Source organism: Orbicella faveolata, unplaced genomic scaffold (genome assembly GCF_042242905.1).
Source record: "Orbicella faveolata isolate gen_17 unplaced genomic scaffold, um_ofav_v1 contig_25, whole genome shotgun sequence".
Taxonomy (NCBI): domain Eukaryota; kingdom Metazoa; phylum Cnidaria; class Anthozoa; order Scleractinia; family Merulinidae; genus Orbicella; species Orbicella faveolata.
The window spans coordinates 19,664,542-19,682,966 of NW_028301553.1; the positions used below are offsets into that span (position 1 = coordinate 19,664,542).

Here is an 18,425-nt window from a genome sequence, read left to right on the forward strand (position 1 = left end):
TCAATTCTAGCTACTCAACAAAACTTAAAGATACATGTACCACCAATCTACCCCAGTAAAGACTTCCCAATGCAAATTCTTGGCCTTGGAGATGGAAGATCCTGGTGAATCACAGAATTGTTTCTAAGGAATGCTATTTTGCCTATAGTAATTTTAATATTTCTTGTGACTAAGCGGAATACAAAAAAAAAGTTGTTAAAGGAGTTGTTAAAACGTCAGGTATGGGCTTTGAGCCCACAAACACGACCATTAAGATCGCGTGTTTATAAAATATTTAAGACAGTACGCACATTCTCATTGGTCGATAGGTGTGTTTAGATGAGAGTTGTCACGGTTGTGACGTCACGCTTTCTGTGTTTGCCGGTCACAATTTGAAACCATTTCAAAGCCGTCGCTCAAGTACAAATATTAAGGAATTCAAATGAAGAAAACTTTTCGAAGTTTTGATTTGGGGATTGGCCATCTCTTCCCCTCTGACTCGAGGAGAAAAAGCAAAAGAAAGAAGAACCACAGCGCTTTGCATGCCTCGATGTTAGTGAGCTAGACGACCTCGTCGAGGGAGCTCAAGCGAAGACGACAAAATATGCAACAAAATGCGCAGTAACCGTATTTCAAGGTAATTTTTGCATTTAATTACTACAATAAAATTCTCAAAATCACATTCTTTTTTTTTTAAATGTACAATAAAATTAAACGCGAACTATATGCTACAGACTGTGAATGTTTCAAATCAAACTTTGCACGGCCGATCGGTTGCCGTGTTTTGGCTGTCAAATGTGCATAAAATGACCATTAAAAATGTATTTTCTCTGAGACGTTATCAGAGTAAAAATCTACTATTACATTGGCAATGTAGTCGTGAACTTTTTTCATTCAGAATGGGCTTCGGCAAGAGGAATTAATAGATATATTGGTCACAAAACAAAAACAGAATTGGATGCCAATTTGAGGTTATTTTACGCTGAGGCACGGAACGGAGAAAACTACAGCAGAAGCATACTGCTGGGACTTAGGAATGGTTTAGAGCGCTATCTGCACAATCCCCCGTACAAGAAAGGCACAAACATTGCTAACGACCCAGCTTTCCAACTGAAAGGTATGAAGAAGTACGGGAAACAAAACGTCAAACACAAACCTGCCATTTAGCGTGAAGACCTGCGGCGTCTGAAAGAAAGCGCCATTATCAGTCCAACAACTCCTCAAGGCCTCCTATACAACGTCTGGTTTCATGTCACCCTGTATTTCTGTCGACGTGGATGGGAAGGGCAAAGAAACTTGACGAAATCCAGTTTTCTATTCCTCCAGAATGAAAACAACAAATGGTACGCAACCATGGCCCATGACGAGGCAAGCAAAACACGCCGAGGGGGGATAGACGAGACCGCCACAAACTACGAGAAACTTGGAAGAATGTACCAGACAGCTCACCAGAATGATGGATTTAATGCCCTCCGTCTTTACTGCAGTTAACTCAACCCTGCCTGCAACACTTTTTTTCCAGTTTCCGAAGCGATTCTGGAAGGGGCCAGAAGAATCAGTGTGGTTCAAAAATCGATGTCTAGCCGTAAACAAGATCGGTAACATGATGAAAGAGCTCAGCAAAGCGGCCAATCTTTCTCAAGTTCATACCAATTATTGCATCAAGGCAACAGCTATAACAATGTGGTCGGATGCCGGTTTGTCAAATCGCCATATCATGACGCTGTCAGGCCACAGGAATGAAAATTCCCTCAAGAGCTACAACGCTTGACCATCGTCGCAGCTGCTCCAGGTGTGCAGTAACGTTCTCTCATCTGCCCCGAATCCACAAGCCACACAAGCCGATCAGCAAATGCAAGTCTTCCGTGGGAACCAGCAGCAACGTCAACAATCTAGATCCGCTGCTTTTGCTATGATTCCTAACCAGCAAAACTTCCCAAGGCAAACTGAGCAATTCAACTTGTCAACCATCTTCTCGGGCTGCCAAATTGGGCAAGTTCACGTTAGTTTCAAGAGCGATCAAGCACAGTGACATTCATCTTGAAGTTCTATCCTTACATAATCGTAAATTTTTTGAACATTTCCTCTGTTTTACCGTACTTAATTAAGGCATTTCTCCGAAAGATTTAGGAGGATTCAAAGCTGATATCGCTTTCATTTACACGGCGCTCGCTTGCTCGCTGACGCTTTCCACAAATTGGAACTTGATTTTGACTTTTGCAACGCGAAATTTCATTGGTTCCTGTGTTATCAGATGTGCGTTTTGATTGGCTAGTAGAAAAGGTGATTGTCTAGAGCGTGTATTGAGAAAATCTTTTTGGATCAAGAAGTAAATAAACACAATTTCCCTTCATTAGCCGAATTAATTTTGAGAAATATTTTATAAAAGCAATAGAGGACTTTTTTCGTGTTTACATAGCCTCATCTAAACACGAGGGGGGTTGAGAGAATTCTCGAAAGTTATGCAAACCCAAGACGCAGTCTCGGGTTTGCATAACTGTCTCGATCTCCCAACCCCCGTCGTGTTTAGATGAGGCTAAGCAAACACGAAAAAAGTCCTCTGTTGCTTAAATAAACTCAAGCACAGGGATATACGAAATAAAATGCCCAAATATACGCGTCGTAAGCATTTTAAGAGGTGCCCTCTGTAATTTTCAACTATGGCCATTTGGACCAGAAAAAAATCAAATTCCTCAAACTTTCTCAGATGAATGGTCTAGATAAGTGATTCACAAAAATATTACTTTTAGTTCAATTCGATTCGTATTTTAGCGCTGGGGCCACCATCTTGGTTTTGCCCCTCTGAGAGGGCTTTCAGCGGCCATTTTAGGGCACATTTTAAATAATTTGCCATACAAAGAAAACGATCTAACTCCGGGTAAAAACCCTTTATTCGAGACAAGCAAATGTTTCTTGTTACATCGAGAGGCTGGTTTGGCAATTTGATCATCACCTGATTTTTCTACAGAATTTTAAATTTCTTCCCTTTCGGACTACTCATGAAGCGCCATAAAAAAGGCGAAGTTTAAAGGAAAATATCGCCAAAAGTACATCACTTGAGATCCCAAAACTACCCTCCACTTAAAGAGCAATGTCTCACCTGTAAAAACATGCAATAAAATTTTGGGGCAGTTAAAACTGTAAAATGTTAGAAGAAGAAGTTTAAGCTGTGTTTTTGTCAACAAAAGACCGCTGTCCTAATTAGCATAATAACGTGAAAATAACGATGCACAGAGAAAATAATGATATATTCCACTTATCTCGCGACATGTCGACAACTGGATGTTCCACGATGCCTCATGTTATATTTCCAGTATGTTTCAGCCACATTTTCGGTGATTAGTGTACGAAATAACTCTCAGACATCGCCACGGTTAAGCACATTTCAACTCTCCGAAGCCCGCTTCATAACATCTATCAACATTATTTGTCTTTCGCCCCATAAGCCGCCGTTTACAAGAAGTTTAACAATTTGCTGAGATCCTAACTGACCCAGAAGTCTGTTAGCAGCCTTTAAAATCTTCCTTTTAATCAAGGATTCTCATCAAGAACTCGTTTAAGCTCAGTTCTGTTTTGATCTGTTATGCACCCGCCATTATTCCACAGATTGCGTTACATTTGACAAATGCGCATTCTAACGGGTAGGGGTAGGATGGGTAGGAAGTGAAAATGTAACCGACATTAAAGCCATTTTACGCATTTCTGTGGCTAAAATAGTAACTGGCTTTCCCAGAATGATTTGAACATGAGCTTCTGCTTGCAGGTATTTTCTAGGTTATTTTTGCAGGGTAGGGTGGGGGGGGGGGGGGGGGTCGTGCGTTAAAAAAAAAAAAGAAAAGAAAAATGAAAACGATGGACAGTATCAAGTCAAAAGATTATGATCTGTGTATCTTGATCAGCTTTATCAGTTCATCAGTGAGGCCCTATTAGGGGTTTTCAGGATACTGGATATTTGGGTAAAAAATTAACAGGATCCAAGAAATTTAGGGGAAAAATTAATGCGGTAGCTTGATTCTCAGCAGTTGTTGTGTCTTCTTGGAGGACCTTCTCCTGTCTGTTTCTAAGCTTTGAAGCCATTCTCGAGAGGAAGGATTAAACGTGGCAAGGACTCAGGAACTCATCACAGGTGAACCGCCTAATTCTGGCCTCATCTTTTGAGTGCCTCATCTTTTGTGCTACAGTAATTGCTTCGACTTTTATGGCCGTTTCCTGACCCGAGAAAAACTTTTCTTGCGCACTGCTTGTCAGTCTGTTGCCTTTCTCACCATTTGATGGCATTTCGGGCAGCGAAAGACACAAGTATAATGCTGAACAAAAAAAACACAAGGAAGAGAATTTTTATTGGAGTTCTATCCGTATTCTATTTGTAATAAATGAAAATTCTCGTCAAAAACTAATGGCTGTCAATGAGATTAGGATAGTTGTTTACAAATATAGTGTGAAATGTTGTGCCTCGATCTCTTTGCAGACAGGTTGCCATGTAAGAAATTCGTGTTAAACGGTACAGAATTCAGGACACATTTCATTCTCTGTTTATTTCTCCAGCCCCGTCTTTATCTATCTATTCAGTGTAACAACTGTGGGCTTCGAAATTACTAACAAGGAGCTGCGTTACCTAACCTTAAAACCCGTAAAATCTGATACAAAACTTTCATATTTCACCGTGATATAAGTACTAAGAGTCCAGAATAAATGCTTATAGAAGTTGACATACATTTATTTTATCCTAAATAGCTGACCATTGTTGAGGCCCCATAGTGGGAGAGGGGGAGGGGGGGGGGGGGTGTCGGTGTGTCCCTTATCCTGTTAATTTTTGTCCTAAATATCTTGTATGCTGTTAAATCCAGCTCAACGATTTCCTACTCAATTAATGTCCTGTTTTATCTGATCTAAACATCTTCTACCCCATTAATATTTCCCCTAAATTTCTTGCATTCTATTAACTTTTTACCCAAATATCCAGTATCCCGAAAATCCCTAATAGGGCCTCACTGATGATCTGATAAAGCTGATCAAGATACACAGATCATAATCTTTTGACCTGATACTGTCTATCGTTTTCTTTTTTCTTTTCTTTTCTTTTTTTTTAAACTTGTTCATAACTTGATGGTAAACCTAAATTAGACCATCATGTTACCCTATTTGTAATCCTCCCCAAATTAATGAGAATCCACAATATTTTATTCACGAGATCAAAACAATAACTAATGTGACTACAGTTAAATAATGTATTCCACAGAAAAAATAATATTAAATCCAGTAACAAAGGTCTAACCAGTGGCTACTACACTATCGTGTAAGACTTAGACTCTTAACGAAGCACCTAACATCCAGGATCCATTGAACATGTGAATAGATACACGGAATTCATGGAAAACAGGTTGATTAGCACACAATTTTTAATTATATAGTAAATGAATTGTATATATGACATATTGGTAAACCCCGATGAATTATTACCGTGTCTAAAGAATGATAAAAGATTAAGATTAAAGGTACAAATTGAGAGCACTCTCTCAGTACAAGGGGTAAGGCTTCTAACAAGGTAAGCACTTGTTACATAATATCTCGAATTATTCTCACATTTTGATTGATGCTTACTTATTATCAAATGAATATAAAGACAATTCAACAGGTTTTTATATAAAGGTTTTACTCTATTACATGCATCTCTCTTAAAATCTTACCGTCTATCAACATATTCCACACCAGCTTGAGGGAACAGCCACCGTATTCTCCACAGTAGGCAGTTTTCTCTAATTAAAATAATGCACATTGTGTGAGATCACAGTAAATTTACTATATCATGCATTGTAAACTTCGAAGTCTAATACCTTGAACTTCATTTTAAAACCCTCACAAAACATTCTCGAATACCAGTGGCTTGAAGGCAGGGGTGTAGCAAGCATATACGCACCTATACGCACGTGCGTATCTCCAACCATTTTACGATAAGAAAATATTAAAAAAGCTGCTCACTTCAAACGAGACAAGATCAAGGAACTTACCTTGATCTTGTCTAGGTTCAGTACTGAGGGTCCTGAAGTTCAAATCCATCTTAATGATTGCGTTTTACGCTGTCATCACCCATCACTACGACCATGACAAAATTAAAAAAAAAATACAAAACACAAAATTGATCGAAATCCATCAATTGCAAAATGTAGACTTCACCTTCTGAACTCATTGGAATGTTCTGCTGCAAAACTATTGGACGAAACTCTTGATTACTGACTACTTGTAACTAGCCCTCAGTTTGATCAAGAAATATGTGGCTCTTACAACTTTTCTGATGTACCCTGTTTCAACCTGCACTACTGCAAGTACAGTCAAACCTCTATTATGCGGTCACCCTCAGGAAATAGCCAGGTGACTGACTGCTCAATAGAGGTTTGACTGTTTAAAAAGAGATGATCAAAATTTAGCCGATTAATGACAAAAAAAATAAAAAATTAAACAAAAGTAAGCCCACAGTGTACATTTATTGTTCGTAACAACTGTAACGTGAAATATGTGTAAGAAATCCACCCACTAGCTAACAGTTTCTAGAGCAATGTTGTTCATAAGGCAAGCGTCGAGCGCCTTTCCCTTAAGCGAATCAATGACAGATTTGGCATCTCATTCGACATGAAGTGAAAAAGTCAGTTGTTTTCGTTTGTGATTTTGGGTTGCGTAACTTAATTTGGTGAAGCATGTCACTGACTTTGTTCAGCGCTAATACTAGCGAAAGTTCCTCGTGACCATAAAACTGTGCTCTGGTGCCAATTGGGAAGTCCAAATGGTGACCGCGTCTGCTCAACAGAGGTGACCCCTTAATGGAAGTCAGATATACAGTAAATATGCCAAGCGAATTTCGGGAATATGAATGGTGACCTCTTAATAGAGGGTGACCAGTAGTATAGGAGGGACCGAATTAACCCCTTTTATCCGGTGGATTCTCATTAGCGTGCGGTGGAATATGTTAACGGTAGTGACGTCATAGGCTATTGTCTTGATCTCATGAATAAAATGCGGTGGATTCTCAGCATCGTATAATCAGTTTCACTGGTTTATCAATGACACCATGTTAAATTTTTATCTTATGGCAGTCATGGTCGGTATAACATGTTTGACAAGTTTTTCAAGTGTTTTGTGAGGTTTTGCTTTATTTTAGATCAGTCATGTTCAAAAGCCTATAAAAGCTCTTCCACCACCAAGCGCATCATTCACAGTTCAGACATTGTGTGTTTGTCTCGCAACACGAGTCTAACTTTCTCCATGCTTCGAATCCATTTTTTTTCCGTATTCCGCTTAGTCGCTTGAAATATCAAAATTGTTATTGACAAAATAGCATTTCTTAAGAAAAAGAAATTGTGATTTACCAGGATCTGACATCTCCAAGCTCAAGAATTTGCATTGGGAAGTCTTTCCTGGGGTAGGTTATTGGTATTTCTAAGTTTCGTGGAGCAGCTAGAATTGATCAAAGAGGAATGGGAGCTATTATCTCACTTTTCGTTCCCACTCTTACTTGGAAACCGACATTTAAGCATAATGTATGTCAGTAAGCTTCAGGATAAATATTTTGAGAACAAGTATTCATCTTCTTGTCATCTCCGGAAACTATTACGAATCTAAGTCAATGACTACAAGATCATTAGTACAGTAAAAACCTGCATAAAAGAACAAGTGGATTCAGACCACTGCTGAAATTTGGTCAAAAAAGTACCATATATGTAAGAACACATTAAGCCTGAAAGATGAAAATTGTTCTTATATATATATATATATATATATATATATATATATATTATATATATATATATATATATATATATATATATATATATATATATATATATATATATATATATATATATATATATATAAAATTGGCTGCCAGTTAGATTAGAATAACCTTCTAGGGTACAGTACTGAGTACAGTACTGAGTAGATCAATACATGTGCTATACATTAATTAATTAAACTGTTGTGCTTGCACATTGATTTCATCTGTTGGTAGCTTATGCAATATTTAATTTTAGAAACAAGTTTAAGAACACCTTAAGAACATTTTCAGTCTGCTTTTGCAGAAAATACCCGATAAATAAGAACAAAATCAGCCTGAAACCCCAAAACACGTGTTCCTTTATGCGGGTTTTTACTGTAAGTCAAGTCAATTTAAACCAAAAAAATTCTAGCTCTAACATTTTAGGCCAAATTTAATGATTACTCACGAAAGAGGTAAATCAACTTGCGCGCCCATTTACAAAACGTATATAAGATGTCGATTACTATTACTACCGTTAATGTATTCCACACACACACACACAAAACTCAGTAAATCCACAAAAAAAAGGACTAACTGGTCCCTCTTATACTACTGTGACAGCTTGACAGGGTCTGGGCTATGTTATGAGCGAGTGAATGGATGAGCGAGTGAGTGAGTAAGTGGGAGATGTATGCATGTCACACCAATCAGATTGTGGCTACTAAAAACAACCAATCAAATTGCGGCTTGTAAAGGTGACTCGTGTGTGAAGATTTCATCCTGATTCTTGTATTGGCCTTACTCTGACATTGCTGTCGCTGCGTTTACTATGACTAAGCCCAGCACTTTGTAGACGGGTTTCAAAAGAGTTCAGAATTCCATAATCAGCTCAGGAATGATAGTTTTTGGCATACACTAACATGTCAGCTAGGCTTTGCTTTGGGCATTACATGAAGTTTCGAATGAAATGGGTCTTAACCACTCGACAGCTTGGTGATTTCTAGGAGAGGAATGATTGTTTTCAGTGTAAAATGCACTATTGGGATAATGACGGGGTCTTTCGTCCGTGATGGTATCGCCAGGTTCCCATCTATATAATTTGCATTATGTGCAGTATATGAAAAAAGAATGAAGTCCAAACCATTTATGTTCGCACAAAATGTTTCAGTTCCTGAATGCAAGTCTCAATTAAGGTCATTCCACTGAAATAGAACCTGCACTGAAATTTTTGTGAAACTTTACCTATTGATTGTTTATATTATAGGAACTTAAATTTTGAAATAAAAATGAGGGGTCCCCTTGTTCGTTTAGGAGCAAAAGCACCTTGTTTATACCCAATAAATCCTTATAATAGCACCATGATTGTAGTCACGATTGCTTACTAAATTCACGTTTCCGACGACTGTTTCTTGTTCTACACTGAGAATTGGTCCATATTGATAGGTGATGATAGGTCACCATACTCGTTGCGATTATGACGAAATGACGATTTACCTCTATGGCGAGGCCCAGCCGTAAAGAAAAAACCGCCATTTTTTAATGCGCGCGCGCTAAGCACGCGTGAAATTATGCGCAGTAGGGATGCGCAATGCAACACTGGGAAATGACCTTAAGTAGCGCTGTTCACAGAGTAATACTGTCTTGTCATTGAAATGTTTCTTGGACTCGATACTGAGATACTCATTTGAAGTGGTTTTCTCTGTTAAAACCAAAGGAATTACGGATGGCTAGTTATGATTGAAAACACTGCTGAGTTTTGAAATTTGTTTTTTGCTGCAGGTAAATGTAACAAGATATTTTTATTTGTAAGTTTCACGTGGTAACTTGATACTTTTGTTTTTCACGCACAAGTGGTTACAATCAAAACTGACGAACCAGTTACTCTAGTTCACACGGCCAGACTAAACAAACAAGAAGCTCATTTATTGGAATGTCCAGAAACTTTAACTTGCTATAAATGTTGGGACGTTTCCTTTGTTAGTGTCTTTAGTGGCATTTTAATATCTTGCATTAATGGCAATTCTTTAAAACGGGAATTTTAAACAGAGATTTTCTTAGACGTTTGTGGCAGGTAAACTCTTCAATATTCCTGAAGACTTCATGGCAGCAAGTTAAGGATGTTCGCGCTAATTGTTTCTGCGCATCCTTATGGTGCATGCAAATTCACACGCCAGGTTATGCATAATAATCAAATAAACAATAGTAGGGCAGATGGCCACTGCTATAGCTTTGCCTGGGTTTAACGATCTTAGATGTTTCGAAGTGTACGAAAACATCTATCCCAAAGGCTCTCAACCAGCAAGAATTTATGGCCTCCCAAAAATGCACAATGATTTTGGACCTAACTCAACTCCGCCATTTCGCCCCATCGTGTCTTCTATTGGAACCTACAATTATAACCTGGCCAAATATCTATGCAATCTTTTGGCGCCGCACATCCCAACTGAACACTGTGCTACAGACACTTTTACTTTTGTACAGGACATTCCATCTTTATCTATGTTTGGTAAATTTATGGTTTCCTTCGATGTTGAAAGTCTCTTTACTGACATACCTCTTGAGGAATGTATTGACCTGGCGGTCAATTACATTTCCGAGGGCAATCCTGACCTCAAGTTAAGTAAACCTGAACTTAGGAGCCTTTTCACTGTAGCCACCGCCCAGACCCATTCTTATTTAACGGTTCTTTCTATGACCAAATTGACGGTGTGGCCATCGGGTCTCCCCTTGCTCCCGTATTAGCCAATCTTTTTATGGGGCATCATGAAAAACTATGGTTGGAAAATTTTCAATGTTCTAAAATTTTATTTTATCGTAGGTATGTTGACGACACTTTTTGTTTAGTTCACTCGGAGCACGATGCTGTTATATTTTTTGACTACGTTAACTCTAGGCACCCCAACATAAGGTTTACTATGGAAAAAGAACTTAATCGCAAATTACCCTTTCTAGATGTTCTTATTGATAATAGTGACACTAATTCCTTCCAAATTAGGGTTTACCGTAAGAAAACCTTTACTGGGTTATTAACTAATTATTTTAGCTTCACCTCGTACTCATACAAAGTAGGTCTCATTAGGACTCTTGTTGACAGGGCCTACAAGATCAACAACACTTGGTTGGGTTTACACGAGGATATAACCAAGCTTACTGAAATTCTCAAAAAGAACCTTTTCCCTGCCCATTTAATTGAAAAAGTGGTTAACCGTTACATCACTGGGACCCATAGCAATCATTGTCCCCGGGGCTACCCCCTTACCAACTCGCCCACGTTTTACTTTAAGCTGCCGTACATAGGCCATTTCTTTGTCATCACTCAGAAGAGGATTCGACACTTAATCAAGCGCTATTGTAATGATTTAGACATCAAATTAGTTTTTTCTTCCTTTAAGATAGGTAACCTTTTTGGTGTGAAAGACCCTATCCCCGGCGGGCTTCGTTCACGTGTGGTTTATAAGTTTACATGTGCGGGCTGTAATGCCTGTTATGTCGGCGAAACCTCCCGACATTTTCCCACACGCGTACGTGAGCACTTAGCCGTTGATAGGGCCTCTCACATCTTCAAACATCTTCAGAATTCTCAACGTTGTCGCTCATTGTGTTCAATAGACTGCTTTCATATTTTAGATCACGCCACTACCAGCTTTCAACTCAAGATAAAGGAGGCTATCCATATTCAAAAAGAACTAACTTGCCTCAATCAGCAATTACACCATGTAAATCTAAAATTATCCTTTTAATTTACACCTTTTCACGTTCTGTTGTTACTATTTGTCTTAATTAGCATTTTTGTCTACTTAGTATTCAACTTGCTTTGTAATCATTCATTCAACTGAAGATGACAGAAGTTCTGTCGAAACATGTCTTTAAAACTTAAAAAATTGGTCGTTTTCCTTAAAATCTTTACGTGTCTGCTGCTATCTAGACGTTTTGAACGTGATATTAATTCGAGGTGGTTTTGTGGAATATCAAACCGAAAAAAAGCGAAGATCATTGCTGGCAGCAGAAGAAGACCACGCTATTGCGTGACGATGTTATAATTAAATTGGTTCTTGTTTTAAAACGAGTCCAAAAAGTCATCCAGAATCAACACCAATCGCTGTTTACCGTTAGCTACTATTACAGACTTCATGATGTTTAGCTGTCTGCCGGGAACAGTTCCATGTAGTTCTAATAAACAAAGCCACTGATCGACTCTTAAAACCAAACCTTGAAAAATGTAATGTAAACTTTATATCATAGTTCCTAAGATGAAACAAATTCTATTTTTTTTGCTGTACATTGTAACCAAACAAACTTGTTGGATTAACCTTCTCATAACTGTTGAGTCCACTGAGTACTGCTAACGCCAGGGGCTTTTAATTCACACAAAAAATAACTCTTGCAAGCCTTGTGTGCCTATGTTTTTCTATTAGTATGTACTGATATATTTACTGTGTTATAAATAAAGTTTTCATTCATTCATATGGCTTCAGAACTTGCTTGCCTGAAGGGGAGACATCTCACCCTCTGCTTGTAAACACTTAATAAACTAGCTCTCCGATTAAGCCTATTATATCTATAATTGACATACACAGTTTACTAACTGCTTGACGTTTCATTATGTTTCGATTTATGAAGAGTATCCCAGCTCTGGAAAATGTGAGAAATGGCATTCACGAGCGCCCAAAAATAAACATTTCCAGCCTTTGTCAGGCCATCTCAACTTACGGTGTTAGTGTAAATTAACAAGGGTTCTGAAATTTAAGAGTAGACTTCTGAAAAATTGCCTGGCTAGTAAAAAAGAACAATATCGGCAAAATTCTGAACACTGTCACGCCTTGTGTTCAGCAGATTGTTTCCATGTTTTGGATCACGCCTCCACTAGTTTTCAACTTAAGATAAAAGAGACTATTCATATTCAGAGAGAACAACCCTCTTTGAATAAACAATTACACCATGTTAATGTAAAATTATCTCTCTAATTCTGACACTTTCACACTTTGCTTCATTCTGTTGTTACTATTTATCACAATTAGCATTTTCTACTTATTATAAATTCAGCTTCCATCGCTTTGTACTTGGATTAACTGAGGATGACAAAAGTTTATGTCGAAACATGTTTTATAAACTCAAACATTTTGCCGTTTTCTTAAAATTCTTGACTTGTCTGCTACTATCAAGAGCCTTAAGAAAAATATTTGTATTTATCACAATTGTTGCTGTGCATGTACTATACCATCTGTAGGTAGCAGTTTGGGGTTTGATTTCAGAATTATTCATCCTCGGAGATCCAGGGGCTGTCAGTCGGGACGATGCAATATTTTCAGGTGAAAGTTTACTTCAAGAGCGGGAGATCCCCTGGGCACTTAATCTTACCCAACCATAGCCTGTGAACAGGCTCCTGGTGAGCATGTATAAATAAATTCGGCAAGGCTGAAACAGAATAATGAGCAAAGCGATCGGGGCTTTGTCTGGGCTCTCCGGGAGCCTGTCTGCAGGCTAACCGAACCGGTTCCAGAAGTGTTCGAATTCTACCCTGCTGATTGGCCAGAAAAATATTTTTCCGGTCCAGCCGAGAGACTCTTGTTTTCTTACACAAACGGGGTTTTCATCGTCGATCGTAGTAGTTGCTTGGCCTGTTCAACAGGAAGATTCTCGTGGAGAGTTTCAGAAAAAAAAGACTCAACATAGCAGAGGAAATGTTAAGCTGTAACATGGGCACAAGGAAACAATGCTCTTCAATCAATTTTTATGGCAGACCTATCGAAGGTATACTGTAGTTATTTTTTTGTGTGAATTAAATTTTCTACAGCGAAGACGACGTCTGTTAAAAAAAGAACTTATATTTTACTAGATAATTTCGCAGTTATTTAAATCCGCGTGTCTGTCAGCCGGTATGAAAACTAGACCCTGCCCAATATGCTACAAAGGCGTTCAGTTCCAAATAGAGCTACGAAAAACAAGCGGTAGAGGTTGTATTCACTGTCTATTCATTTATTTTATTTTATTTTCTTCTTTTTATTATTATTTGAGTGTCCACAATTAGTTATCTATTGCAATCTAAATACTCAGACACTTGAATAAAGTTCATAAATTCATTCATTCATGCATTCATTCTCCAAAAAACTTGGACGGCTACGAAATGTACAAAGGTTCATAATGTCCAAGCAGCTTCGTTATGCTGCTCAGCAAGCCTTTTGTTTTGCAACGTTGCAGTTGCCATTGCCGTTGTAATTTGCATAAGGTCCCTAATGTGTGTGGATGGATGGTCACATGAAAAGACAAAGCTGGGTGGGTTAGATCTGGCGCTATACTCACACATGCTCAGTGGCGCTCCACTGAGCAATCAGGGCTGCATGTGAGACAAATAAATACTTACCACATTATAGTAATGGTAAGGTGGATGGAGATTTAAGTAACATCTAAGCACATGACCGAGTGAGGCAGTGAGTTATAATGACACTACACAGCATTTATATCGACAAAAAGTTTGCACAACTGTTAAATTATGTTAACTGATATAAGTGATTGACATTTTGACCTACTTTCTGCTAAACACTGACGTGTTCTCCAGTCTGTTAGACATCCCTACAGGCATCAGCTTCAAGTTCACACCACTTTGTTTTGCCTTGCGGCAGAACTGCAAAATCTAAATACAAAGTACAACAAACTATTAAAAAAGAGATTCATAAAATTATTACGACATTTAAAAGTGTAGTTATTTGATTCTACCTATACTGGACAACTTTTAATGGATATGAACTCACAAGATAGCTAGTACAGTCGAACCTGGATTATCCGGACTTGTTGGGACTAGACAAAATAGTCCGGATAATCGAGGGTCCGGATAATTGAAAATATGAATATTAATGAAGAACAAACCTGTCTAAATAAAGCAACATACATTTAATCGTGAAACAACACTTTTACAAATCGTTTGGAAACAATATGGTTTACTGTACATCTTGAACCACTCTACTCTGAGCCAATCAGAACTCATTCGAGCATTCAGCCTCATTAGTTACGATGCCTGCAATCGTTGCTTTTTAAAAGCAAAAAACCCCTCGCTTTTGACTGCACTTTTCAATGCTATAGTATTAAAAAGAATATTGTTACGGATCTTGATCGTGACTAATAAATATTCATGACAAAATTGGGACTAGAGAAAAAGTCCGGATAATCGAGGTACGGATAATAGAGGTTCGACTGTAATGAAAATAGTTGTAGATTGTGGATTTCTTGTCCAGGTAAACCAATTAAATCAGAGAAAGAGGGGGTATTAGACTGAGCAAATCAGAAGATAAAAAGTTTAAAGACAATAATTTTATTAATGTGCTGCATATTAGTGGGAGGTGGGAAACAGTAGAGAACAGTACATGTAGTTGTGAAGGCTCAGAGCAACCCTTACACGTAACAAGTTGGTTAGTAGCCTTGGCTCTGGTCGCCCTGCCAGTAAAAGCTTTTGAATGGAATGGAACGGAATGGTGACAGCTTACAGAGAGGAAACTGCTCTATGATGGAAGACATGATGCTTGGATAGCACAACTGCAAGAAGTTTGTAAGCTCCCTTCCTTTCTGGGCCCAAATTCCATCACCAGATTTGGCTAATGGAATGTTAGTGCTAACTGTGCATGAGGCAGGAAGAATAGTGCAGGTGGCCAGGGAAATGGTGCAATACAAGACCAGCATCTAAGGAGTGAGGGAAAGTGGGATGTATTGATCAGAAATATGATGGAAAATGACCAAGGATGATCACCAAAGTCAGGAAAATGTGTGAACAGATGACATCACGATTGAATTACAAAGACGAAATGGTGATGCCTCAGCATTATATTGAGCAAGGATAAGGGTAGTATCACAAAATAAGCAGTGTTGTGGATACCAGATAGAAAAAGGAAGCTGGGATCACCGAAAATAAGAAGGACTGAAGCAAAACAGCCAGGCTCATGTCTCTGTCATGGAGTTAGGCCCAAGCAGTACATGTAGTACAGGAACAGACCAGCTGGAGGAATACTATGGAGGCCTTAAGCATAATTTTGTTATGGCATGAAAAGAACAGAAGCTCGATGAACAGATGTAACTTCATAACTGTTTATGCTTGTTGTCAACAAATTTCCGCACTGGAGAGTAAAACTTACCAAGACTGAAACTCAAATTTTCGTGGAAAAAAATATTTGCTTTGATTTTCAACAAAACTTTTTAACTTCTCTGAAGAATTTCAGCCAAGCAAAGTGGCAAGAATTTTGTTCTGGTTACATTTTAACCTGTGCTGAAACCTTTTCTCCACGCTCTTGTTTGATTGAAGACACAGTCACTATGCATGCCCAAGTTCTCTTTACAGCCTGGGTTGAAATTCTAGAAAATTTCATGAGAAACCATGATCTAAGTGAGTATCAAGCTTTGCATGATACATGTACATGATCATCAATTTAAGGCATTTGCACGAAAATGTTGAGAGAGCAGTGGAAATCAAGCATGTAGGTGTATGATGATGCCACATGTAATACCTGAATGGAAGTGGTAACTTGGTTTCTTGGTCAATGACTTTCTCCAGATGAAATGTGCTTTTCCATGTTGTCATTATATCTGATCATTTTTGTTTTTACCCATCACAGTTTGCTAAGACATAATCACAAGTTTCACATAGAATATTCTGAGAGCATTTCGAAGTTTTTTTGGTAAGCAAACTGTGGGCTAATATGTCCATGATGTCAAAGATGAAGAAAGATTCAAGAATTTCAATGCAAAGGTAGCACCCAAACAGAAGAATGTAATATTATTTGCTGTCATGCAATGTGCTACTTTATAGGATCCTCCAATTTCCTCCCTGAAATTAGCCACTCTCCTTAGATGGGATGATAGACCCAGTTGAGCCCACAGGTGACGCCTGCTTTAAGAGGCCAGGAGAAGTAACCAAATGCAGTCTTTTTTCCTTTCATATTTATATTTGGCATTTACTGGTTGCTTTTACTTACTTTCCAGGTGCAGTTTATTTTGAGATGCATGCAGTGATTTCTTCTGCCTGACTGCTTTGTCACTCAAAAAAGGTTGCCTAATTGTTATCAGCATTGTTGCCCGTACGAAAATTCTGAGCGTGACGTGGTCAAGATTCTGGCCATAAAATACACTGTATGATGCTAGTGATCGAGACAGAATGTGACGATAATCAAGCTGACAAGAGCGATGAAACTTGAACGATAAATAAACGAGAAAGGAGCGAGACATTTGAACTGCCCTGAGATTTGGACACACATCTAAGCAAGAAACCAGTGAAATTCTGGCCATAAAATAGTCACGCTTATGAGCGAGACCAGATGAATGTGACGGCCAATAAACACTTGAGTACCTGGCATGAAAATCAATAACTCTTTATAGTTCTGCTATATACAACGGCAATCATTACCCTCTGCATATGACTACATACAACTACCAAACATCGCAACAACAGTAAATATGACTAATTTATATTATTTAGTTTTTTTTGTCTGCAATTTAAGGGTTTGGTTAAATCAAAATGGAAACTTTGAATAGTTACTCTTTGATTTGGTCGCATGTGCTGTAATTAACTGAAATTAACAAAAAACAAAATACAAGTCTCAACCAATTGAAGTAGGGTTCTACTTGGTAGCCATTTATAATTTATATGCAGCAATTAATCAAAATTTACGGTGTGCTGATCTACTTGTGGCAATTTTGATTGTAATCAAACCTCCAAATTATCAACCTTAATTCACGCAATATTGTGAGTGACTCAGATAAGATAGTTTGGGCTGAAACAATCTTTATTAATTACAAACTCAAGTAGTTGTCCCCCAGGGAGGGAGGGAGGGAACCAAAACTTAACATTGGGATCGCACGCAACTAGAACAAGAGACTAACTGAGCACAAGGAGACATGAACATGAGACGCAGAGTTAAGCAATGAGATCATAGTCAATAATTAACCTATTCGATTGTAATCAAAACTCAAAATTATCGACCGTTATTCATGCAATGTTGTGAGTGACTCAGATAAGACATGTGTGGGCTGAAACAATCTTTATTAATTACAAGCTCAAGTAGTTGTCCCCAAAATTATTTAAACAAATTGGCCGAAACACGTCGTAATTGTAGAAATGTTGAAATTAAAATAAAAGAATAATAAAATTAAACTATATGAAAACCACTAATTAATAAGTGTTAGGAAGAACTGTTTGTGAAGTGTTTGTAAAAAGGCCTGCGGCCATACTGTCAGCCACCTGTGTACAAGCGGTCAGGGGCAGTGGACTAGGCCAGCCAAGTAAAACTACACATTTCTTCCTTTGATTTATTCAGCAGAAAGCAGCATTGGTTTTAGTACACATTTCGTGAAGACATGTCTGCAAGGTTTTTAAATGCCATTAACATTGACTTTGAAGTTTAACTAAACAATTTATCCACTACACTACACAATAAGCTGCCTCAACACTTGAAAGTCCGCAATATTGCACAACACTCGAAAGAAAGCACATGGATGAACATGGAGATGATGTCATTCGCCCCTGAAGAATTTTTTGGGGGGACCAAATTGCTGTGCAAAGAAAGAAACAAACCCAAAAACTCAAATTTTTCTGCATTATCCAATTAGAACTGCCTTCTCTCAAACGCAAAACATAATAATTAAACTCGCTGCAACATGTTCAGAAAGTTTTGAAAATTGCAAAAATGTTCCTATTCTTTAGCTTATATATGAGTTTATC

At 38.1% G+C, this 18,425-nt stretch overlaps 1 protein-coding gene and 1 pseudogene across 2 annotated transcripts in view; one reads left to right on the forward strand and one right to left on the reverse strand.

Annotated features, from left to right (window-relative positions):
• The window catches only part of LOC110066518 (box C/D snoRNA protein 1-like), a 51,902-nt gene that overhangs the window by 9,610 nt on the left and 23,867 nt on the right, over positions 1-18,425 (reverse strand). The window contains exons 4-5 of one of the 2 annotated variants that reach the window (XM_089294963.1): positions 14,254-14,357; positions 5,667-5,735 (exon numbers count right to left, since the gene is read on the reverse strand). In XM_089294963.1, coding sequence (XP_089151089.1) covers positions 5,667-5,735; positions 14,254-14,357 — 173 coding nt within the window. The remainder of the gene's footprint in view (positions 1-5,666; positions 5,736-14,253; positions 14,358-18,425) is intronic. The other variant, XM_089294964.1, reaches the window with a different exon arrangement.
• On the forward strand, positions 9,938-11,473 carry LOC149109292 (uncharacterized; annotated as a pseudogene).